This window comes from Coffea eugenioides, chromosome 4, assembly GCF_003713205.1.
Source record: "Coffea eugenioides isolate CCC68of chromosome 4, Ceug_1.0, whole genome shotgun sequence".
Taxonomy (NCBI): Eukaryota; Viridiplantae; Streptophyta; class Magnoliopsida; order Gentianales; family Rubiaceae; genus Coffea; species Coffea eugenioides.
This window is the reverse complement of record NC_040038.1, coordinates 40,414,084-40,440,107: the sequence shown is the minus strand read 5'-3', so window position 1 is coordinate 40,440,107 and position 26,024 is coordinate 40,414,084. Positions and strand designations below refer to the sequence as shown.

At 32.9% G+C, this 26,024-nt stretch overlaps 2 protein-coding genes across 2 annotated transcripts; one reads left to right on the top strand and one right to left on the bottom strand.

Annotated features, from left to right (window-relative positions):
* The first annotated feature begins 3,576 nt into the window (after positions 1-3,576).
* On the top strand, positions 3,577-4,938 carry LOC113769490 (NAC domain-containing protein 100-like). The gene is made up of 3 exons (XM_027313946.1): positions 3,577-3,766; positions 3,848-4,125; positions 4,276-4,938. Exons 1-3 carry the CDS (start codon positions 3,577-3,579, stop codon positions 4,915-4,917), a joined length of 1,110 nt encoding a protein of 369 aa, XP_027169747.1. The 3' UTR covers positions 4,918-4,938.
* Positions 4,939-19,733: 14,795 nt separating this feature from the next.
* LOC113769351 lies at positions 19,734-20,629 on the bottom strand. Its single transcript, XM_027313807.1, has 2 exons — positions 20,241-20,629; positions 19,734-20,088 (listed from the first exon to the last, which is right to left on the bottom strand). Exons 1-2 carry the CDS (start codon positions 20,627-20,629, stop codon positions 19,734-19,736), a joined length of 744 nt encoding a protein of 247 aa, XP_027169608.1.
* Between the last annotated feature and the right edge of the window lie 5,395 nt (positions 20,630-26,024).

The following is a 26,024-nucleotide window of genomic DNA, read 5'->3' as shown; positions in this document are numbered from 1 at the left end:
TCTTTTTTAATCTCTTTTTCAAACTAGAGCTTGTACACCATTATATGATGATATCAAGTGATCAGGTTATGGCCGACTAATCTGATCCGCCATCAAGACATAGTCTTTGTTCACCCCTTATCTATAATACCATAACTCTACTTAAGAATTTGTTAACTAATGGCACCTGTGCATTTGATAATAGTTAATATTGTATTCCTGTTTATGATAATAGTTCTTTATCACAAGCATTAGCTGCATCCCGGGGAGCAATTAGTTGCTGAAGTCATCCACCATGGTATGATTTTTCCAATTAACAGCGCCTTAACAAAAATGAATTACTAAAGAAAAAGAAAGGATAAGAAATGGATAGCTCAAAACTGTCTCTTCACTTTCATAGCCAGCCATTGGTGGTTGTTAATGGGGTCAAATTTGACTAACCAGGCCAAATCTCAATTAACACAAAAGACATGGATTTTTTGTTAGGATTAGTTCAGTTTTCTACACATGTAAAACAAAATCGTACAAATTATTTGTGATGAATTACAACTTGTCACCATAATGATCAGTGATCACCCATTATTTAGAATCTTTTTTTTTTTATACATAGGAAAAAGTTTGGGTGATTCGACTCATATCACTAATACGGATTATAGCACATTTCGAAGATCATAAATTGTTGCTTATAACGGTTCTTTTTATAGATCGCCTGCTACTATAGTTCTCGTATTAGTAACGGGATTCAAACACACGACTTTTTATAAAAAAATGATCCGTTCTTACTAATTTAGCCAACTCGTGTTCACTGTTAATTAGAATCTGTCGTCCGTGCAACCCGTCTCCACCTCAAATTCCTTCGGATTTCATAATTGTAGTCTCTAAAACGCACTTAATTTGAGACCCCTGTGGTCTTCTGCCCCAAATTCCTTCTGATTTCAAGTCTTGATTCATTTCATTTCCAAAAAAGAAAAGAAAAGAAAAGTCTTCATTCCGTACAACAAAACTAATTAAAAACAATTTCTTCGTCCTGCCCCAAATTCCTCCACTTATTTCAGACTTGTGCTGTCACAGAAAGTACAAGAAGATAATACCAAATGAGGGTAAGCCCTTCCTTCGTGGACCATAATAATAATACTCATTACAAAATCTACACAGATTACCATCGTTTCCCATCCTTTTTTATAAAACAGTTGGGACTATTACTTTATTATAAAAGTCACCTCTCACGCCTGCTCTCTCTCTAGCTGGACTTGCTAATAAGAGTCAAAAACCATATCCTAACTTCTAAAGGTGTCAAAAATTCCACAAGCTCATAAAATAGAAGTAGCTTTCATTTTACTGTGTATTCATCATGGCCTACTTAATGATTCAATTGGGAACTTAGATCTACTCAATTATGCAAAGCTACACATAAATAAATTAAAAGAAAAGAGGCGTTTTGTGAAGGTTGGTTCCAAGTTCCAACAACATAGGCTAAATAATGGTACTTCTTCAACATATTAGTGTCAAAGATTTAGGAATCTTTCTTATCCAAAGGATGTAAGAAAGTCTGATTAAGGTGTTTTGTTCTGTTGTTAGGAATGTATTGCCCAGCCCTCTTCTTTAGTTTGGCCACTAATCACTAGCGTGCTTAATCTGTCACTAACAGCATATTCCATGATCTTCTTTACATCAATACCTGTTTTAAAGCACTTGTACTCTACGCAAGAAGACTTGTACGTTCCAAATGCTCATGCTTGCAATCTAGAAGTTTGACATGATCAAGAACATGTACTGATTGACTCCGGTTCATTTTTATTTTCTATTTTTTTGTTGTCATAATGCATGCCACTTGTATGTTTATCAATCAACATAAATTATTAATCATTACAAAATCCTTGACAACTTAAAAATCTTTTTTTTTTCCTGCTTCTTCCAAAAAGATTGACATAATTAATATTGGTGAATAGTTAAGAGCTGAAACAGGTTTGTAATAAAAAGCAGCCATCTGCAATGTACATTACTCCTAATTTGCACAAGAACATTGCTTTCAAATAAATACATAAAGATCACACATATCTTATCAGATTTACAGCAATGAGTGACTGTCATCAACATAGATGAAAGTTTCCATCACGGTACAATACACTTTGAGAATTCTTAGATGACTTACTAATAATGATCACAACAGTAGTAGAAAAGTGGTCAGCTAAAAACAGATTCATATCTGGGATCACTATCATATAAAAAGGCCTTGAATATCACAAAGATATTGACATTTCCTCTGCACAACACTATTTTTGAGATACAGGTGTCCAAGATAAGAGAACAAGAATGCTAGTACCATGCCACCATTTAGCCTTTCAGCCTCTTAATTCATTTTCTCTTGTCAAATTGAAAAGCAGTTTGGGCTTAAAATGGTCATTGTCACTTAAAAACAAATGGGATTTAAACTAATATTAGGTACCCGATGTCAACTTTCTGTATTCTTCTTTGTATTCATGCAGACAGCTGTTTTCAAATAATGGTAAGATTTCTGTTTTTCAATATGAAAGAAAGCTAACTTCACCATGCTTTTCTTTCTTTTCTTTTTTTATTTTTTTTTATGTCAGTAAAATGAGTAAATCTTATATACACTGACAGTGTATACACCATCACGGTTCGATGCAGGACACATTAACAAATTTGGGATTTTAAATTTAAATTCAGATGAGTTGTCATGCATCCAATGGTGATAATGTATATACTGTCAGTGTATAAAAGATTTATCCCAGTAAAATTTACCATTAGGGGAAAAAAAGCGTTTAGAATGAAATCCCAGTTCTCAGATGAGAAAAAGAAGCGTGCCTAGTGGCTGACGCTGGTTTATTCTTTTTACATCTAATCCCTCTATATGAGTCATGGATGGAATGTATTAGTTATGTTAAAAGCATAATTAATTGTGCTTGAAAACGTATATATGGATGCATATTGGCCAGTTCTGGTATACAGTTGAAACAACCACGAAAGTAACCTTGTCAAGCCTTTGGTCCTTGAACTAATCAACAAAAAAGCCCCTGTTCAACTGTTCAAATTCTTTGATTAAGGTTGTATTTAATTTAAGATTTGAACGCAATACCAAACTGTTGACAAATTCTTATTACCACTGTTGTATTACATGCATGGGGATTGGGTGCAATGGCTTTGTGGAAATGACCTGTATTTGGTCAAAATTTTAAAGGAGGACAGATTTATAGCAGCATAAATAAGAGAGGGCCAAAACAACCTCCTCAGTTCCTTAGATATCACGTTTCTTTCTATCCCCATCCCCTCAAATAGCAGTATTTATTGCCTTCTTCTCTTCACCCTGCCTTTTTTTTTTCTTAACACTTTCTATCAAACTTTCAGGTCTGTTTCATGGCTCCTCTTCATCTTTTTTCTATCTTTTTCACTTCTTTCTGACTTTCCTGTAGCTTTCTTCCTCTTCTTGTTTGTGTATATAAGTTAACAATAGTTGAAGCAGTTTGGCCAGAACCCATTTGAGATTTCAAGGTGCTGGTGGATTAGGCGTAGAATCTGAGGCTGAAAACAGAGAAAATCATATTCTTTTCTTGGTTCAAAACTCAGGTTTAGGGGATGATGGAAAACTATTCTGCTCTTATTAATGGGGATGATCATCAGCTGGACCTGCCTCCGGGCTTCCGATTTCATCCCACTGATGAAGAGCTGATCACTCATTATTTGTCCAGAAAAGTTGTTGATAACAGCTTCTCAGCAATAGCCATTGGTGAAGTGGATATGAACAAGGTTGAACCTTGGGATTTGCCCTGTAAGTTGAACAATTTTTTCGCTTTTCTTTGTCTTCAAAGATAAGATCTTTTTCCAATGGATTTGTTGATGTTTTGTGCAGGGAAGGCGAAAATGGGGGAAAAAGAGTGGTACTTTTTTGGTGTGAGGGATAAGAAATATCCTACGGGGTTGAGGACCAACAGGGCTACTGCAAAAGGATACTGGAAAGCCACCGGAAAAGACAAGGAAATTTTCCGTGGAAAATCCCTTGTTGGAATGAAGAAAACCCTTGTTTTCTACAAGGGAAGAGCTCCAAAAGGAGAGAAGACCAATTGGGTCACCCATGAGTTCAGATTAGAGGGCAAATTCTCTCTTCAAAATCTGCCCAAAACAGCAAAGGTCAGCAACTTCAATCTGGTTTCTTTTTCCTCTGTTTTCCCCTGCCTTTTCTTCCTCTCTTCCTTTTCAAGATGCTTGAATATTTGTCCCATTATTTAAAAGATTTTGTACTGAACAGAAAGGATCGATTTTTGTTGGATAATTGTGCAGAATGAGTGGGTAATCTGCAGGGTGTTCCAGAAAACTGCTGGTGGGAAGAAAATCCACATATCAGGACTCCTGAGGTCCAATTCTATTGAAACCGAATTTGCTCCTTCTCTGCTGCCACCATTGATGGATTCTCCAACCTACAATGGAGCTTCATCAAAGCCCACCAGCTTGCCGGAATCTGGCCACGTGCACTGCTTCTCCAGCCCCTTTTCTTCTGCCCAGAACAAGAGCCTGCAGGAAGATATGCTGTTGAGTTATTTCAGCAATCCTGCTTTTGCACCTTCTACTTCCAATCCCCTGGATGTTTTCTCAAGAGGGCCTTTCTCGAATGCATTTTCTTGGACTCAGCTTGGTCCTGTTCAAGGGAATTACCAATTTCCAGGCTCAATTCCAATGCAAGATACCTCAGCTCTGAGGACTTTGATTGAAAGCTGTGGCCAGAATATGTTGAAACAAAGCTTCAAAACTGAGCAGCAGGAGAGGGTTAGTGCCTCTCAGGAGACAGGCATAAGCACTGATATGAACACTGAAATTTCATCAGTTGTCTCAAATCTTGAGATGGGAAGAAAATCAGCAGTTGATCAGGCGCCACCATCAACTTCAGTTGGGCCACAAGGCCTTGTTGATTGTCTTTGGTACTGAAATTCTTGAAAAAAAAAAAGAGAGAGAGATAGAGAGAGCGATAAAAAAAAAGGGGGTAAGTGTAATAAGTATGCTAGGAAGAAGAAGCATTAGAAAAAAAAAATTAGGGGAAAATTAGGCCTATAGTTTTACTATACTTGTTTGAAGACAATTATTATGATGTGTGTATAAATTTTCAATTTGAGAAATATCATATGTATTATCTCAAAACTATACTAATTTTTATTTTTAATTTTTTTTTTGTGTTCATACTTTTTTTGGTGATTAATTAATGATATCATATATGATACCAAGTTGGGGTCTTAACTAATTGTTTCCTACGTTTGAAAAATTCAATCAGTTATCTTGTCTTTTAGTGATTGCATCACAAAAATATGACGTATGACATCATCCTACAATATTAGTAAAAAAATCAGTGCATTTTCTCTGTGCAATTAAAAAATTGTCGTGGGGAGAACTGAGGACGCAGCCGTGGACCCCTTATCTCCAAACAATTTAATGTAATTATGTTATTGTACTAAGCTAATTTCTCAGCATAGGACCACACTAAAATTCTATATGACAATGCCCTTCAAATAGTTTATATTCATACTTGCCTCCTTCACTGTCACACCCAAACAAGAGCTCATCATTTCAGTCAGTATCTGAGTCCTACTACAATATTTCAATTATTGTGATCTTTCTTTCTTCCCTGGACTAATTGAGGATAGGGCCATAGTTGCTGATTTGCTTGTCACTCGTGCAATCAATCAGCCAAAGAATAGGGGAAAATAGGCATGTTGAATATTGATCATTCACCAATCAACATGTTACATAAACATCCCCCAAGTTCCAAACCACAACCATAAGAAAATGAGGAAAAAGAAAGTTAGCAAAAACCATGCGAAATAGTTAGGTACTTAATTAGCTTGAAGCTAAGCTATAGTAAGCGTTACAAGTCAAAAGAGTAGCAATCCGATTACTTGTAGCGTAGTCTCGTTTAAACTGTCTATACGATTCGGCATGTTAAGTTGACACGTATAAATGTTTTACACGTTTAAAATCGACACGTCTTTATATTTTACAGGTTCATGAATATATATGGTTTATAACATCTAATCGATACGTCTTTATATTTTACAGGTTCATGAATATATATGGTTTATAACATCTAATAAAGAAATGAGGTAACATGTATCTCCAAGTTTTTATTCACGAAGTAACTTGCATGCAACATAAAAAAAGTCATTTTTACATTACCAATTATTCTCATTTTGTTGAACCCAGTTGATGTTTTAAAGAATTAAAAGCATTTGGTAGCCCATGAACCCCAATGCTAGAATAGCTGATGATGGTCATGTAACACGTACATTTAATTTTAGGAAGAAAATGGATATGCTTTTGATGTCCAAATATTGTTATATGGAAGGATTAATTTGAGTATCACTTTTTCACTTTGTATCCTAAATTTCAATTTTAAACATTTTGTGCCCTAAACTCTCAATTTGGACCCTTTAAACTTTCAAGTTTGTCCTATTTAGGTCTAATCGATGGCAACGTTAGCAAAACTAACAAGATAAAAGACGGTATAAATTAATGGCAATATATCATTTGTTCTTATTATGATCTCTCGGCTATTTTTGACCAATATCAACACGTTGTCATGGATTTATATGAGCCAAATCACTAATAATATTAACAAAATAAAAGACAATATAAATTAATGATAATGCATCGTTTTATTCTATTTGCAATATTTTGGCTCCTTTTGACCACTTTTGGCAAATTATCATTAATTTGCAGGTCCTCATCAAGCTATTAATTTTACTAACATTATCATTAATTGGACTTAAATGCCATAAACTTTGGAGTTTAGGATGCGAAGTGTTTCAAAATTTAGTGTTAAGGTGCAAAGTGTCTAGAATTGAAGGTTAAGGTACAAAGTGAAAAAAGTAATACAAATTTGAGAGTACAAAATAGAGTTAGTCCTTTTTATATCATGGTTCAGGTACTTATTGTTTAGAAACTTTGAGCTTAATCGCTCGCAGATAAATGGTTCTACATAATTAATGTTCTAAATCTATTATTTTCATTTCCAATAGTTGCAATTTCCATTAAAGAACTTGCTTTTCTAATTTGACATATAATAATGGTCAAAGCACCCGGCGATACGACCATTGCGCTCTCTGTCTCACACACGCATAACAAAATGTTCCAGTTTTTACAACCTTCCCATAAATTAGGAGAAAAGATATAAATATTAAATTCTCATAAACAAATTAAAATCCTTGACCATTGAACTAATATTCCCTCATTATTCGATCCTTTAGTTACTGTATACTGTATAATTAACGAACCCCACAGAAAATTTTATTAAAAATTGCTGTGCAATGTTGAATGTATGACTTTCGGGGAAAATAAATCAGTATTTTAAGATGACGAAACCCCATATGTAATATGTTGAGTGTAGAAATAATATTTGATTTTCAGAAAATTTGATGTTAATTAGTTAAAATATATACAGAACATCATAAAAAAAATTGCTATAAAATGTTAAGCGTATGACCTGGTAAGTCTTCAAATATTGCAAATTCTCCCCGTAGTCAATGACAATAAAATAAGAGGTTATGGACTTTTTCTTGTTTTGCTGTAGATTTGTAGTACAAAAATTGATTACTCAAAGTGATTATAGAGAAGAATTTGACTTAAACTATTTTTGGGTTGATTCTGAGTTTTACCTTTTATGATAATAATAAAATAAGAGGTTATAGACTTTTTATTGTTTTGCTGTAGATTTTAGTACAAAAATTGATCACTCAAAGTGATTATAGAGAAGAATTTGACTTAAACTATTTTTGGGTTGATTCTGAGTTTTACCTTTTATGATAAAAATAAAATAAGAGGTTATGGACTTTTTATTGTTTTGCTGTAGATTTTTAGTACAAAAATTGATTACTCAAAGTGATTATAGAGAAGAATTTGACTTAAATTATTTTTGGGTTGATTCTGAGGTTATGGACTTTTTATTGTTTTGCTGTAGATTTTAGTACAAAAATTGATTACTCAAAGTGATTATAGAGAAGAATTTGACTTAAACTATTTTTGGGTTGATTCTCAAGTTTTACCTTTTATGATAATAATAAATCTCTAGATGTAAAATCAAACAAGAAAATAATAAATTAATTATCCAAAAATCGCAATCTTGAAATGATCGAATTAGATTAATAGACATGACATATTGCACAAAAGTCATAGCTAATTGTTTAATTTCAAAACAAATACTATTACGACCACAAAAGTAAAAATGATTTGAAATCTTAAAGCGAACTATATATATATATGTGTAAAGCATATGTTATTCTTTTTTTTTTTTTTTTTTTCAAAACGATATATGGTTGTATTCCTTTTCAAAAGATGTACAAGTACGAGCAAAGGCTCGATGAAACTATACAAGCGGTCATTTAACCACTAAGGAAACAAAAGTTCCTCATCAAAAGTAATGCCTAAAGCATGAGTACTAAGCTTGGAGCTTAGATGATAGTTATTATTTTGAACTAGACAAAATGAGCACGTATGAAACAAAAGTCTAAATTGAACAATATCCTCCACCACAGTTGCTAATCTGATATCCCGTGCTTTCGTTTCTAGCAATTAAATTGTTCGTGATAGGATGGTTGATCCAAACTGGTCTAAAGCCTCTAAACCAATAAATCAATTAGGTAATATTCCCACCAACTGCGATATTGAAGTTGGAATTCTTAAACCGTAATCTGTTAACAATTTCATTGATTGGGACACTTGTTCCGTAGTTCTCTTGCTGCCAACTATATATTTAGCTTGAATACGTGCCCTGGTTTGCTGATTTTTGGAGTTTCAACTTTCGCATTTGTCCAAATTTGTGATATTTAATGGCCTCGTAAATGAAAAATCAACATGTGGACATTGGTAAAATCTAGTGACTAAATTATATAAAGTTATGGCGAAGACCATTATTTTGGAGTTTTTAGATGTTAGAACACAGGCCAAGCTACCTTCTAATAGCTGTTTTAGTAGTTAAGGTTGAAGATTAGACGTCCTGTCTTAGATCCTTTTTTCCCTCTCATCGTTTCTTGAATCCCATCCATTCCTTACAAAAATTAATTAAAAAAAAGATTATCAAAAGGCTATACATGCACGTATCTACTATAGTAATTTGATAACATCTGTCCATAAAAGAAGACAATTAATAAAATTCACAGCTGAATGCTTTAACTAGTACAAGTAAATATCTGGTGCTTTAAAGTATTGTAGTCCACTCAATGAAAAACATTTTTGTTACTTTAATGAGCTTTTTATTACACGATCAATTAATATTCTAATGTCTCTAGGCCATTGGTGGGTTGTTTGCACTTTTCTTTGTCTTCTTTTTTTTTTTTTTTGTCAACCACCACCCGTTTGGATTTTTTAAACAAGGCCACATTTAATTGTGGCAAATTGGTGGGAGGCAAGGTTTGAACCCTTGTCATCAAAATACACCAAATCTTAATGCATTGGTGGTGGCCACGAGCTGGTTTTTTGCACTTTTCTTTGTCATTAAACACAAACCTTGCCTCCCACTCCACCCAGTCTTAATGCATTGGTGGTGGTCACCAGCTGATTTTTTGCACTTTTCTTTGTCATTAAACACATTTATTGTCATTGTTTACTAGGTAAATATGATTACTATGAACTAAATGCAAAAAAGTAAAATAAAAATTGTTGCCCCAAGTAAAAATCAATCCTAGCTCCCCCACTATATACTAACCAACCAAATCATCCCCTAGTTATTCTAAAAGCCCTTAATTTATCTTTGCTTTGTTGGCTTAAAGTTTGGAGAATTGGTTGTCATTGTCGCTCTTTGAATCTCAAACTCTATCTCTTAGCTGTTCAAAACCAAGAAGTAGTCGGTGTCAAAGTGTGAATCCATCCTTAGCCGAAGCTTTGAATGGAACATAAACATTATTGTTTAGCTTGGGAAATAACATACCCCTAGTTCCTTTGAGCCAAAGCAAGAAAACTTTTTGCACAAGGGATTAATCACCCTAAGTTTTTTTGTTCTTTAGAATTGTTGTTTTTCCAAGAAAATACTGTTGGGTTGAAAATCACAACTATATGCATAAACGTGATGAACGAGAATAATACTTGCATTAAAAGTCAGTCTTAGTTTTTGAGTTTCAATAACAGATTACTGGATTTACATGAGCTTAAATTTTATTTGCTTACTCTCTCAACTGACTTTAGTCACCATTTGGATTGGAGGAAAGGGAAGGAAATAAAAGAAGAGGACCCTAGTAGAAAAGAAAAGAAAAAAAGAAAGAAAGGAGGGTAGAGGAAATTGGGATCCATCCATCTTGTTTGGATTATGAAAGGAAACAAAAGAAAACTATCATGCATTAGTTACATTTTTATCCATAACTTAAAAGTCTAATTTGTAAACACATACTAGGTTTTTTAAAAAATTTAAAAATTTTCATTGGATCCATTTGATTAGCATGATTTGTAACAAGAATTTTCAAATATTTTTCAACTTGGATTATAAATAGAATTTTTATTTCGCATACATCACATTACAAAAAGTCCTATAGTATTATTCCAAATAATCTCCTACCCAAACACATCCACTTTTAATTTTGGTGTTCTTTCCCTCCGTTTTCACCCACTTTTGGACTGAAAGTAGGATGACAAAAATAACTAGAACTTATCCATCCTTATCCTTTCTTTGCCCTCCTCAAAATCAATCCAAACATAAAAAATCTTTTCTCCATTTCCTTTCTTTTTCCTTCACTCCCATTCACTCAAATCAAGCAGTTCATCAAGGGATTGTGTTATTCATTCATTCAATCCCCAATCACGTGAATCACAGAAGAAAATCTGTTGTTGTTGTATTGTTCCTTGTCTTGTTATAGGGAAAATTCTTTGACAACAACATCAAAGTTAAAGTATCATTATTTCTCCAAAAATATCAATTTTCTTGATTCTTCTGATTGCATTAGATGACCAGATCGGAATTCAGATGGATACTCTACAAGTTCCCTATGTATTATTCTAGACACTAAACAGTGAATTTTAGGTAAGCTATAATCTTTCGTCTCATTCATTTCTTCGATTATTCTATAATAAAACAAAAATCGAATGATGTAAGAATATTCCTAAAGTTTGTTGGCATTGAACCGATGAAAGACTAAAGCTAACAATAGCGAAAATAATTTGAGTCCCCCACGGATTTAAAGCTTAGAGTACACATGGAAATAAATGATAACGAATTATAGTTTTCATAATGCAGAAGCACTTTTGTCTTCATATGATACGGCATTTTTCATCAGAGTCTACGATCAACCTTTGTGTTGGTGTATTGAAGAATTGGCCAACCAATCACACCGGCCTTGAATCAACTGATTCTCCATATTATAATGATCCGCACGTGATTCACTACTCATCAGGTGGTTATCCATCTTGTTCAAATGGAACCTCAATTTATAATACTTTATTGGATTATAACTACAAAAATATTTGGTGATGCTGGAGGTCAGGAGTTCAACCCCTGCCTCCCACAAATAAAAAAAAAAAAACTACAAAAATATATTATAGGGTATTATGTTGCCAAAAGACAAGACTATCAGCAAAGAAATTCTTCAATATTGCAGGCTGAATTGAGAGAATGCAGAACATTGACACTTATTTTTGTTAAAGTAAACATGTTGCTGAATTTCGAATTATCTTATTAAGGGACCTCAATTCCTATATAAGTTTGTTTGGATAATGTGTTGTTCCACTAGAACAAAAATACAAATGTCAAATAGAAAAATTAACGGCAGTTATAACAATAACTATAACAATTCAAAAATAGTTAAAATGATAATGTAATAATGCACAAATGTGGAGGGCTAAGGCACGGATATTTCGTTTTCCTTAAGGTAATTCAAGTCTCTATGGAAGAATCAACTCATGTGCAGCAGAATTTTTGACTTATCACCCTCAGGATACAACAGCCCAGCCATACTTGCTGTTACTCTCATTAATCTACACAACTAAGAGAGTATAGTTCCACTAACACTGGTTTTTCTTGCCAAACTATGAGATAGAAAATAACAAAGGAGTAGATAGTTTTTCTCTTATGAATTATAGCTCGCAAAACATAAGTTGTTGTTGCACCTTTTTCTATCTCAACTATACATATTTATAGGTGAAGAAAAATTAGTCAAACATAACCTACACTAATAATTTGCTAAATAAATGCTGAAAATTATTAGCTATTCAAGACACATTCTAATTTGAATCGTAGGTTACAAAATTTATTGTAATTGAAAAGCCATAATTTCATATAATAAAAATTTAGTCAAAAATCATTCAAACACCAATAAATTGCAAAAACATATACCAATTTATTCTCCTTGTAACTTACACCCTTAATTGAGAATTTAACTATTTTATTAAAATACTGCAACAATATGTGTCTAAAATTGCTTGTTAGAGTTCAAAGGAAAAAAGATTGTTACTTTTGAATAATTTCTCAAATACAACATAAACCAAAACCTCATTACTTTTTCAAATACAACACAAAACCAGATACTAAAATTGACAAAGACTACATATTGCATTCAAGTTTCGGGCATGGCAACTTGTTGGGCTGTTAAAGAAAAATATTAGATGGTTAAATTATGTCACTTGATACTGTACACTAATACACTGATACTAATCATACCTCGCCAATTAAGTCAAATGGATTCTCCATATATACATTTCCATGATAAGGAAAAACCACCTACTTGCTTGATTTGCAGGATGTGATTAGCATTATAATCCACATCCACGTCTTAATGTCACATGGTGTACCTTCTTAAGTATGCAATACCTCTTCAGCTGATTATTGCTCTAACTAGACACTACTTGCAGTATCATAAGAACATACACACACATATTTGTGTTTGTGTGTGTTTTCATGTGTATAATGGTTAAAGATCCGGGACTCTGGATGTATACAATTTGTTAATCATTTGTTCCTGTGTAGTTATTGTAATTATCATAGAATATGATATACAAGCAAACACATTAGTACATTAACTATTGGGTTAATAACACTTTGCCCCCTGAACTAAGAGGGTAGTCACACTTTACTCCCTTCAACCTTAATTATATACATTTTACTCCCCATGAAGACTAGTCAAAGTTACAAATACAAAAAAAGTAAGTGCAATGGCATTATTACTCTTTTATTTCATTAACGTATCTATAACTTAGAATCAATTTATTAGACTTTAAGTCAAACAAAATGGATAAATTACACAATACTAAAAATAAATACAATTGCTAGAATTTAAAAAAAAGGTTAATATTAAACTCATTTTTTAAAGATAGTTTTTTATTATTTTAATTTATTTAAACTTTTAGACTAATATGATTGTCATTTTTTTATCAAATCATTCCAATATTAAATTCTTAATCAAATTTGTTAAAAATGGCTGATATGCCTTATTTTTAAACTTAGAGAAGCAACATAGCGATTAAATCAAATTTCATTTTTTAAAATAGAAAAGGCAATAATAGTAAACTATAAATATATCAACAAAACATGAAAATAGTATTAGCCTTGAAGTTCATGTAAACTAAAATAATAAAAAAACTACTTTTTTTTTAAACAAAAAACAAGTGTAGAATTACTTCTTTTTCAAAAAGAAATTTGGTACTTATGAGCATTTTAGTATTTTGTTATTTATCCTTTTTATTTGACTTAAAGTATAATAAATTAAACAAAACATATATAAATGTGAACATTAACCCAACAGGAGTAATTATTTAGCTTTTTTCAGATATTGTTGTATAGTTGATACGATAGATAAGATATATATTTTTTAATAATGAAAATAAATAATATTATGTTATAGATAATTTCATGAATAAAAAGGCAATAATCTCATTGCCCTCACCTTTTTTTTTGTATCTAACTTTGACTAATCTTCATGGGGGTTAAACTGTATGTATTTAAGGATGAAGGGAGTAAAGTGTGATTATCCACTAAATTTAGGGGAGCAAAGTGTTGTTGACCCTTAAATATTTTATTTGTGTATACAAATATTTGTACTGTGATTATGTCAAATATTTTGTTCATATACACAAATTCTTATAGGAAAAGAAAAACAGGGTGTCACTGTATGTAAAGTTTCATACTTAATACAATAATTCTAGGCAAATCAGACCAATGACTACTTATAATTTTATTTGTGCATACAAATATTTATACTGTGAATATATTAATTATCTTGTTCATGTACGCAGATTCTTATAGAAGAACAATAATAATAGTGTTATTGTATATAAAGTCGCATTAATATTAAGGGATAATTTCACAAACCTCCCTTGAACTTTTTAACAATTTCACTTAGTTTCCTTGAGATTGGAAAAATTACATATACCTTCCTTGAGTTTACTGTTTTGGTAATAAAAAATATTTAATGGTCAAAATTTTGAATGAATAACCCAAAATGCCCTCATGAAATTGTAAAGTTCATTTCACCTTCTTATAAAATTATTTCAAAACTATGGAACATGTACAAAATTAATCTCAAACTCATTTTCAACCTTCATTTCTACTATTTTAAATCTTTCATATTACTACATCTCAATTTAGTACCATTATCATCGTGACCACTACCACCATCATTCCCTAAATTCTAAAACCTTAATCAAAATTTTAAAAAAAGTAATACTATTAAACTCAAAAAATTTCAGTAACCACATTAACACAACTTCCAATTTCTCAAATGTTAGAATACCAATACTAGCCATATCCTTTTTAAACCCAACTTACATCTTCTTCTATTTATCTCTAAATTCTTCAAGCAAAGTTAAAATCAATTTGTAATATGTTAAATTTGTGTTTAGCACATAATTGGTTATTCCACGAGTAAATTTTATTTTTGTTTCCATTAAACGTTTAATTGTGTGATGCATTTATATGAACAAAATTAGGAGTGAATTGTTTAATTGCATGAAAATATTAACATGTTAAGACTATTACGGTCATTTCGCAGAATCAAGGGAGGTAAGTGTAATATTAAAATCTCAAAAGTATTAGGTGAAATTGTCAAAAACCTCATAGGGAGATTTCTGAAATTATCCCTAATATTAAACACAAAAACCTTAGGGAGATCGGACCAACTACTACTACTACCTGTCCCAAGTTGAAAAATTAGTTAGAAGTAGTAGTACATGTCCTTGTCTTGTCCAGGACGTGTGAATGAGGTAAGGGGCTTAGGTCTCTTTAACGGTCACCACGTAAGCAAATTGGAGCCCACACGCTCATTTCTGCCGCCAATTGGCAAAGCCGGACACGAAGTTTAGGTTTTCTTGCTGGCGTCACTAAAATAGTAAAATGGACGCCTTACTAGCTTATGGCCACTCTCCGTTTGCCACGTTTTCCACGACAACTGCCTGCGGACCCACTGTTCTTTTCTTTTCCGCTTTAGTAGCTCCTCAGCGTGATTGAAATTGGGCGTGAAGTGAAGCCGTCAACTATTATTAATTCCTTTTGAACCTTTTCACCATTCATTCACACGTCCTTCAATCTTTCCTCATATTTTCATGTACTTAGTAGGAAATTGCATCTTTTTATTGGTTAATCAAATAAGGAAAAAGATTTTATTGGGTTGACTGAGCTGGTAAAACTCGTTCTTTTTATTTAAGAATGATTTATGTTCGAATTTTATTATCAGCTGTCTTTCATTAATAATTAATTTATAAAAATTAATTATCACATGTCGTTGAAGAATGCGTCAGTGAATAGCATTGAATTTGAAATTGGATAACCTTTCCCGTTTTCCAAGCTTTTCTTTTTTTTTTTTTTACCAAAATCAAAATTAGAAAGAAGATTTTGCTAAGGAAAGACATGTCCTTGATTCTCAAAAGGATTTGTGAGTGTCTTGTTTTATCCACAATGGGAGAATTATAAAGCTGTGGATTTTGCTAATAGACTACACTTAAATGGAAATTAGTAACTAATGTCGCTCATGAAATTGTTTAACAAACTAATCAAACGTGGTGGTTTCTATATACTCCATTTGCAAGGATCTATAACTAATTTGTCAGTAGCCATGAGTCATGATATCCTTTTATTCTTTTTCTATTTTTCCACAATGATATAGAATGAAACAGATATTCGTTATGATCAAATGACTAACAAATCATATCGTAATTAGTAACATATGTCACTATGATACACATGCAAAACTCAGACTAGTTATGACAATTGTTTAACCAACTTATGAAACATTGTAGTTTCGTATTTCATATAAATATATCTATAAGTAGTTTAAAGATTTGCTCACATAACAGATTATTAGAAAGCTTAAAGAGTATCATGTTGTTTATAACTAACAAAATTCATGATGGAATCATTATGATTGAGAGATAGATGGATGATGTTTGCAATACTTTGTCTATTCTTTGTTCTGTATATCTTATGACGATGCTTTCATCTTTATTAGACTTTATGGATCATCTCCATGTACTTCTCCGTGTCATTTCCTTTATCTCTTTTTTACAACAAACTTTTACCCATTTTAATAGGCTAAAATTGCAGTTAAAAATCTTGAAATAATACTTTATGGTATTGAAAAATTGAAAATTAAAAGGTTTGACTAATAGGTACCCTTCATGATTCATTAATTTGAAAAAAAAAAATCTAAATATAGTAGGTACAATAAATTTAAGTATGTGCATAGTATGTTAGGTGCCTTTTTTTTTTTTTTTTGGCCCTCCTCCCAGCCCTCTCTATACCCTCTCCATTTTCAATTGGAAAGGCATAGGATTCAAATTCTGAATCTGATAGGAGGAAAGACTCTAAGAACCCTTTCCTAATTAATCCCACTAGTTATAGTAAGTCAGGTGTAATTTAACTGTCTTAACTAGTGTCCTGGTACCCATTAGAATTAATGCAAAAATAATGCTTACGAGTAATGGCTTGTCGTGAAATGAGAGTTAGTTTGTCATACTTCTTGCTATTTATCTAACTCCTGCATTCTAAAAAGTTTGTCAAAAAGGAAAAAAAAAAAAAAGGAATTCCATTTCTCCTTAGATGCATGCATGATATATGTCATTGTAAAAGACTTGCATGAAAACTGTCTAATGAATATCTATTCCGCTGGGACATGTGAATGCATTCTGTAACTCTAGACAAATTAGCCTGACAAGATAAGGTATACATAGAAAGTCAAGCTTATCCTTTTACTAATAGTTTAGGGTTCATGGACAGGACAAGATGTCCATAACGGAATGTCAAAGAAGAACTAATTGAACTGTACACCTACCCGTTTACTACTATTTCTCAAACGAAGGATTTTGGAAATTGTGATGTTCTCAAGCCCGTTTACTACTTGCCCCTTTTTGAGCAATTTTATAGGCTTCATCTATGCTACTTCTCATGATTCAATTCCCACGTGGTTCTTTGAATTTGTCATTTGCAAAATGTGACACTCTTCTTAGTTGAGTGATTCAAAGAAAAAAGGAGGAATGGGGATTTCTTGACTTGGCAAAATTCTCCTCAAGTTTGGCAAAGTTCAATTAAATGGACCAAAAACTATATATTTAAATAGATCTGTGCACTTTAGGAATATACTATATGCTTGTTTGCATGGTAGTTTTTTTTTTGTATGTCCTGCAAAAAAAAATCTGCAAAAGCTACCTGATTGAATTATGCTTTTTAGAAGTGATCTTCTAAACTATTCTGTAACACTTTTTTAATAAGATCGCATATCTGCCATCAAAGGTGGTTGAGCTTCCATTATTATTATTATTATTATTTACTGAAAACCAACAGTCAACCATAGCCCTAGGCATCAAGGTTGAAAATGTAGCTCAATAAGGAATATTTTTTTTTTGGGATAGAATTTCATTAAACCTATAGATTAAGGGGTTAATTCAGTTTAATTACTACCAAGCAATATTACAACTAACCTACTAACGGTGAAGTGATTTCTATATAGAATCGAACCAAGGTTAGAAATAATGAGGTTTGGATCCTAAACTTATAATTATTGGGATCTTAATCTCTGTTGTTTTTTCATTAGATTGAGGCCTTTTTAGCAACAAAGTATACGTGACTACGGTAGTAATATGTTGATTTGATTGTAGATTACATTAATTTTAACATTGTTACATTACAATTATAATGACAAAACCACGAGATAGTTACAATAAACCGTATAAATCTTAGTTTAATTCAAGGTAAAATGACAAAGCAAAGGGATCTAGTTCTTAATTATTGATGACCAACGAATGCAGAACATGAAGTTATGGGGGAATAAGATACTATACATTCTCGAGAACTCAATTTTGCTCACTTAAGAGTAGAGAATTACCTTCTCATTTCACATTTATAAGCATTATTGCAATAACACATTGCTAATGTCAAAGTTATTAAGTTATTAAATCACAGCTAAATTATGGCTCAGTTACCAGTTTTAAGATTCTAATATACTCTAATATAAAACAAGTACTTTAACCTGTGAATTAGCAGGGTTTCTTTTTGTATCACTTTATGGGGTGTTTCTGAATCAAGTGCATGTTACAACTTGATTCATGTATTGCTTGCTTTGAAGAGAGCGTGCATATAGATGTGGTAAATGTCTTAAAAGTGGAGATTGCCTCAGCATTCTGCTGTTTTCTTTTTGCCCCTGAATTAGAAGCAAGTTTTCTTCTCCTAATCAATCTGATGACTAAGATCTACAGTTGATGAAATTGTCTCCAGTTTTCCATGTCGCCCTTCCAAACATTTTCAGATTTGTTGTTGCATTGATTTAATTTCTCAAATCATTCACTTGAACGCTTAAAATTTCTTTTATTATGGATGCATTTTTTTTTTGGCAAACTCTTCGTTTTATTTCTCTCCTTTGACATTCTAGGACACCACAGGTGTGTTGAAAGTATATTTAAGCTCTTCTATAATGCTTCTCTGGGTATTTTATCTTTTCTCCTGATAAGTAAATAGAACCAATAATCATCCCTGCATAATAATCACCTCTTGTATCAGTCTTTTGGATCAGGTTGTTCACTCACGAATCCTTGTCCCCATGAACTTTTGGGTACGCAAATATACTAATGTGGAGGTCTATTAATCTTCATGCTATTGACATCTTTCAAGCTATCGTGCTACAGCTTCACATTTATTTTGGTAAGAAAAGAACCCCAAGTCTTACTTCTTGGAGGATATTCCATCATCTGGAAAGCCCACATACTGGACATATTCTATGTGATGTAGGATGAGTGTTGTGTTGATGATTCATTTGAAAGGCTTAGAAATGTGGTGCATGTTGCATGTGACATGATAGTTTGTAGGAGATCTGTTGAATCTTGTACCATTGATTTGCATGATTCTTGAAATTAGGATGTCAGCTTCAGTCAATTAATTTGTTACTGAAATTGCGGGCATTTCTCTCCTTCCATACATGGTAAATCACTGCTGCAAGAGCAAGCTTCATAATCACTGTACCAAAAGAATTCCTCTTTAAATGATGATTCAGCCACCACGATACACTAGGCAAGCAGCTTGTATTCTAGTCCAAATACATGCAGAATAGATACAATTGAAGAATAAGTGATCAGCAGTTTCAAGACCTGTGTTACATGGAACACATCTGTCATCATCAACAATCCCCCGTTTTTGGAATCAATTTTGGGTGCTAAGTCTATCCCGACACAACATCCATAATATGAACGAATGTTTAGGAATATTGTTTTTAAACCAGACCAAATGATACCATTCCACATTTGGATACGAGGGTCTCAGAATCTCCACAGCAGATTTAGTGGTGAAAATCCCGGAAGTGCTAACCATCCACTTTAACTGATTCTTTATTGGAGGGATCCAAATATTCAGTAGGGGGTAAGTACTGTATGAAATCCACTACAGCAGCAGTTCTCCTACTCCCAGTTGGCTGCATCCATATTCCATGTTGGATAATAGAAGATACTTTCGCGTGTAGGGAGCTTCCATATTGCCTAACAATATCTGGACCACAGTAGTTGAGGAGAGGGCCCCTAGCATGCCAGTTATCATGCCATAGGAATGTGTCCTCACCAGTCACCACTGCTAATGGTTGAAATGATGTAGAGACGAGCAGCTGACCGGAGTTGAAGTAGGTTCCTTCGGTACCATGAGCAATCACTGGGAATTGGTGTTGCCTGAAAACATTTATTCTTGAGCTTTACAATGTGAACCCAGGCAATCCACAGAGAGTCTTTCTTCAGAGCTGTATTCCAAATTTGCTTCATGATAAGAGCTTTATTCCCAATCCTCCCTGCTTGACTGGTTTACACATCTCCTGCCAACTAACTTTGTTCCCTGCCTTAGCTGTAGGAGTCCCTTTCCATAAGAAAGCAGTGAGGACAGCCTCAAGAATGTGCTACTCCAATAAATCTGTAAGTTCAGTAAAACAGACTCCACAAGCTGCAATCTAACAGCATATGTTAATAGCTTTGAATTCCAGCCTCTCACCTTCTTCTGAACCTTCTCAATCAACAGCGCATAATCAGAAACAGATAACCTTGTGCTGATTAAGGGCACGCCAAGATATCTAACTGGAAATGAGCCTCTCTGCATCCCCAAAATGGCGCTTAGCTGAGCTCCTAATTCGTCACTAACTCCTGCTAAAAACACTTCACTCTTATTCAGATTTGAAGTGAGAACTGAAAGATTTGTAAATTCCAGGAGGACTGACTTCATAATCGTCACTGAAGTAACATTAGCAGTAGAGAGTAAAAATACGTCATCTGCAAAAGTTAGATGAGAGATACCAAGAGGTTGACATTTTGGATGATAAAGAAATTGGGAGTTATGAGCAGCTTCATCAAATAATTAAGAGAACACTTCCATAGCTAAGAGAAAATGGTATGGAGAAACTGGATCCCCTTGTCTCTCAATCCACGTGAGCTAGAAAAGTATCCCACCAGTGAACCATTTAAGTTTAAGGAGAACTTTGCAGTGCATAGTTGATTTTTCTGAGTTTGGCTAATGGTGAAATAATCAAAATTTAATACTAAATTCTTATGTGATTTCTTTTACCAAAAATTGAAAGATTTATAGAAAATTCTGTTTGACTTTGTAGCACTAACTGAATGCCTCTCTCTATCTGCTACTTATTCTTCTTCGGGTCTTGTACAGTCTTGCTTTAAAGAAAAAAAAACATACAAATTTCAGAACAATCCAGCTTTTTGTACTAATCAAACGCTTGTGAGACTAGAACAATCCAAATTTCAGAAAACAATTGCAACTTAAGATATGAGATAACAAAGCATAACAACAGATATAGACATAGCAAGCTGCTAAGTAGCAGAAATAGTTGATTACAAGTAGTTTAGGAGCACTTATCTCTTTTTCTTTGTGTCCTCCCTCTGATTTATTAGAGGGCACGCAAGCCAACTTTCCCACCGCTACTAAGTTACAACATGAGTTCATGACACAGCGGTACATCTAGATGTTAAGTTGGTTGATAGCATACATTTTTGTAGATGTTAAGTTGGTTGATGCATGGCATGAATAATCTCATATGGATTCATAATTATAGGAATTGGTTCTATATCTGATACCGGATTCAATGGAGCTCTTTTAGAAATAATCTCTCATGGATTTATTGAAAATCCGGTGAATCTTCACCCGTAATAGAGCATAAATCTAAAAAGATGAAAGAGACCCACTCAAGAACAAAAGAATACCATCATGATTTTAGATTGAATTTTGATGAAACAATGCATCAATGAGAAGTTAATTTGATTTGTTTGGTGACTTTTTTATTATATTTTTATTATATTTAGAATATTAAAAGAAGGAGTCAAAACTCGTGTTTATCAACGAATAAAAACCCCTCTCGTAATTGCATCCTTACATTCAGGAGAGGTGGGAGTTAGGTGGAGTTTGATGCATAGCGTGATGCAACTGCATCCTACCTTCTGGGGAGGGAGTGAGAGTTTGTACAAACTAACTTTCTTCTTAATTACAAAGTCTAATTTATTTGTGGCTGGAAAAGAGAGGGTTTGTAACAAAACCTTCTGACGGGGTTTTGCTATACGTACAAGTTAAAAAATCTAATTTACACCCATTTCACTGCAAGTATATAGGTCAACTAATAGTTTAAGGTATATATCGGGGCGATCCCACGAGAAAGATTGAACAATTACCGGCACTACTAAAACTTCTCTATTATTTAGACTATCAATGAATTATAAGAAATGAAACCTACTGAACTTATTCAAAATAACAAATGAAAGCTCCTTAAGTTATGGTATCCCTAACTACTCATGCAAGTGCTATATTTGGATCATTGAATACTACTATCTAGGCTAGTTATGGTGTAATTTCCTTATGCATATAAAACCTACTTTCGTAGTGAATCAACTATACTTATAACTAATCTATACCTATTCTCATGGTTATGAAATTAGTTACAAGTTCATTTTTTCAATGAAATTACATGAAATTAATCACTAAAATCACATAGGTGCACCTTTACTCTCGTGAGTGTACTCCCTATGTTTAGCACTTCTTGAACCAGTGTTAAATCTCAATTTTCATTGCAGAAACAATATCTTAGATAATCACAATCAATGGTACCAGATTAATCATGATTTTAAAGAGCTAAAGTGCTAAATAACTTGTTCAAAATAATGGCATCAAATAGCCAAATAATAAACACTAGCAATCATAGAAAGTTCAACCAAACCCAAGGCATAAACTTTAGAAACACATAATAACATATAAATCCATAACTTATATATTAACTAAACTTGGAATTAAGTACAAAAGATAAAGAGTTGGAAAGGAATGTAACCCTTGTCACATGAGTTCATCTCCTTGCCTTTTTCATCATCGAACCTCTTCTTCATCTAGCTAATAAACAAGATGGATGAACTAACTAGCTAACTATCCTATACTATACTAACCTAACACTTAGAAAATGGAAGAACTACATTTCTGCAGACTCCAAGCTTTCTCCCGTAAGTCTCTCCTTCAATCTTGCAATGGTTTTGGCTGTAAAAAGTGGTCAAGAAATGAGGTTTACACCTCCCTTTTACAGCTGCAAAGTGGTTGTCACATGTCTAGCATTACATGTGACTTGTTGGAGGTGAAAACAAGCTATCCGCGTAGAGAGCAGCCTTTTCTGACCACAATCCGGCCAGAAATCTACAGTGACCTTTTGTGCAATTTCTGTTCAATTTCCAGCTTTACTCTGATTTTGCCTCAACTTCAACTGAACTTTTCTTGATGATAGAAGCTAATTTAACTCTTGACTAAAACATAAAACTTGTAACTCTTTGAGTTAGCTTTTCAATGCATCAAGAATCACCTCATTTGGATTTGTGTAGGCTGAGAAATGATTGAAATACCCTTGACTGCTCAATGCCCTGTTTCAGTTTCGACCAATAGAAATTGGCTACTGTAATTCAGCTTTTTGACCTGGAAAACCTTAGAACTAGATTTCGATGTCTTCATCAAATTGTATATCTATCTCTTATCTTCAAATTAGTTCAAGAATCATCTCAATCCGATCACTGTAGCTCAAGTTATAGCCGAAATACTAAAATGTGTCAAAGCTGTCAAAAATGCACAAAATGCAAGTAAAAAGTGATAAAAACCTCATTTAATCACTTAAGAACATTTTTTCACCAATTATAGCCAAATGATTCATTTTCTTCCAATAATATAACCAAAATGACTAAAAATAACATAAAATGTCATTCAATTATTACGTAAATTAGTCACTTATCAAATTCCCCCACACTTGAACCATTGCTTGTCCTCAAGCAATTCACACATAATCAATTACAATGATTTAAGAGGTGAAATAATATATGCACTTTTTCAAATTTAATTCCTCATGTCTTGGAAAACAATCAATATACAATTGTTCAATTTACACTAAATACTCATAATATCAAGTAAAGGGAAGATAATTATGCCCTAAATTCAACAAGTTAAACTTAATCTCTCACCCTATCCTAATTTTACAAGTAAGCAAATCACATAGTCAATTTACAGCTTTCCTCCTCCTATAATCATCTTTTTATCAAGAATTCTACAACTAAGAGGGACTTATTCACACTTGATTTTTTTACTTAAATAGTGAAAATACCTTTTTACGCGAAAATCGACACTTTTAGGTGAAGATCTCCAGTTACTCAACATTTCACTTATTTAAATTGCTATGCATACTTGTAATTCAAATACATTTTTACGTGAAAATCGACATTTGTAAATGCCAACCCCCGGTTATTCAGTACAAGAATCATTAGAGTGGAATACTTTTTTATTTACTTTCTTTAATCTTTTTTTTTTATAAAATAAATAGATTTTCCCTCATCGAAAATTATATAAAAATAATCAAAGGAGGAGTATAACCTTTTATCAACTATATCAATCACTTATTTGGAAAATTAAGTAAAGAGGAGAAATCTCATTAAACATGCAAAATTATAGGCATAATTTTTCCTATTTTACTGGATATACTTTCTAAAATGCAAAAATCTTAATTGCGTAATAACCATTTCCAAGTCAAATGAGGATTAAATCTTCCAGAATACATATAACGTTTCAACAAATGGAAGATTTAGACATTTAAAGTTGGAACAAATTAGCCCTTTTTTGAATAAAAATGCAAAAATTTGAAGAATTTTGGGCCATAATGACATATTGGAAAAGATTTTAGAAAATTTTTGACAGAGTTTTCCCTTATAAATGGACGAAACTCCCTGCCAACAAACCCAATTTCAAGCAAATTATCCACATGGCAAAATTTTCAATCACAATTCCAACATTTCTAAGCATTTGAATCTACAAAATATCATCACATGGTATTAGAATGCAAGTTCAAATATTTCCTCCCCCACACTTAAACTTCACATTGTTCTCAATGTGAGAAAGGAAAAATAACGAAAGGAAGAGAAAGTAATACTCCCCTAATTACTTGCGCTATCCAAATCCATGGCCAAGTGATGAATTTTCAACTTTGTTTGAGAAAGAATGGAGAGTTCAATTAATGCACCCTGAAAAAGACAAAATCAAAATAAAACAACTTCTTACGAATAAAAGGTTGTAACCAACAAGAAGAAAACATGCAAATCAAGGGAAAATGGGAAAGGGATCAAGCATATGGAACCATACAATGTTCAAGGGATAAAAACATGAAATGAGTTAATCTTTGCTAATCAAATATATGCATTAGTATCCAAAGCAAAGGGAAGCTAATTTCACAAAATAAGCCCACCATCATGAACAAAGTAAGTCCCATTTATATGTTTTGTCATCAATGACCAAGTCCCCTCAAGTACAAAAGTAATCTCAAAATGGAAGCAAACACACCAAGTCAAAATATAAATGATCTTCTTGAGAACTCATGAAATACTAAAAACCATTGAACTACAAGAATTATAAGTGCATTTATGAATTTCCTCAATTAAGACCATCTTCAATTCACCTTTTCTCTTAGAATTACCTAAGAATTCAAGAAATCATTCAACCAAACACCTTTTCATTCATTAGGTAATCTAAATTACTCACATGAATATCATAAACTCCCACAAAGCTAATTAAAATGCTACATTGGCCACTTAATATGCAACTTTGTCACCAAGCCAAATTAAGTATAAAATTAGCAAAAATTCACCAAATAATCACAAACCCATGAGTTAAACATCACCAATAATCGTCAATAAGCTCAATGTAAAGCACCAAACTTCACAAAATGAAAAAAATTCGAAATTACCCAAAAATTAGAAAAAAGTGGTAAATGGCAAAATTCAAATGAAAACATTTGATGAAGATTTGTTACCTCAAACTTGTTTGTTGATGATTATGGATGCAAATGGTGAAGAAGCCCCCAAAAATCTCACTCCAATTCGGCCTCAAATAGAGAGTTCAAAAATTTGAAACCCTTGTTCTTGCCAAGCTCAAATCCGAATTTAGACTTGTTTTTGAAGAAGTTTTAGCTATGAAATCATCTCTCAAGTGAAAGGGGAGTGTTTTGGTATAGTTGGTTTGAAAATTGGATGGTGAAAAGAGCGAGTTTAGTGAGTAGTGTGTGTTTTAGGTGTGAGTGTGTGTAGGTTGAAGAAGGAAGTAGGAAGAA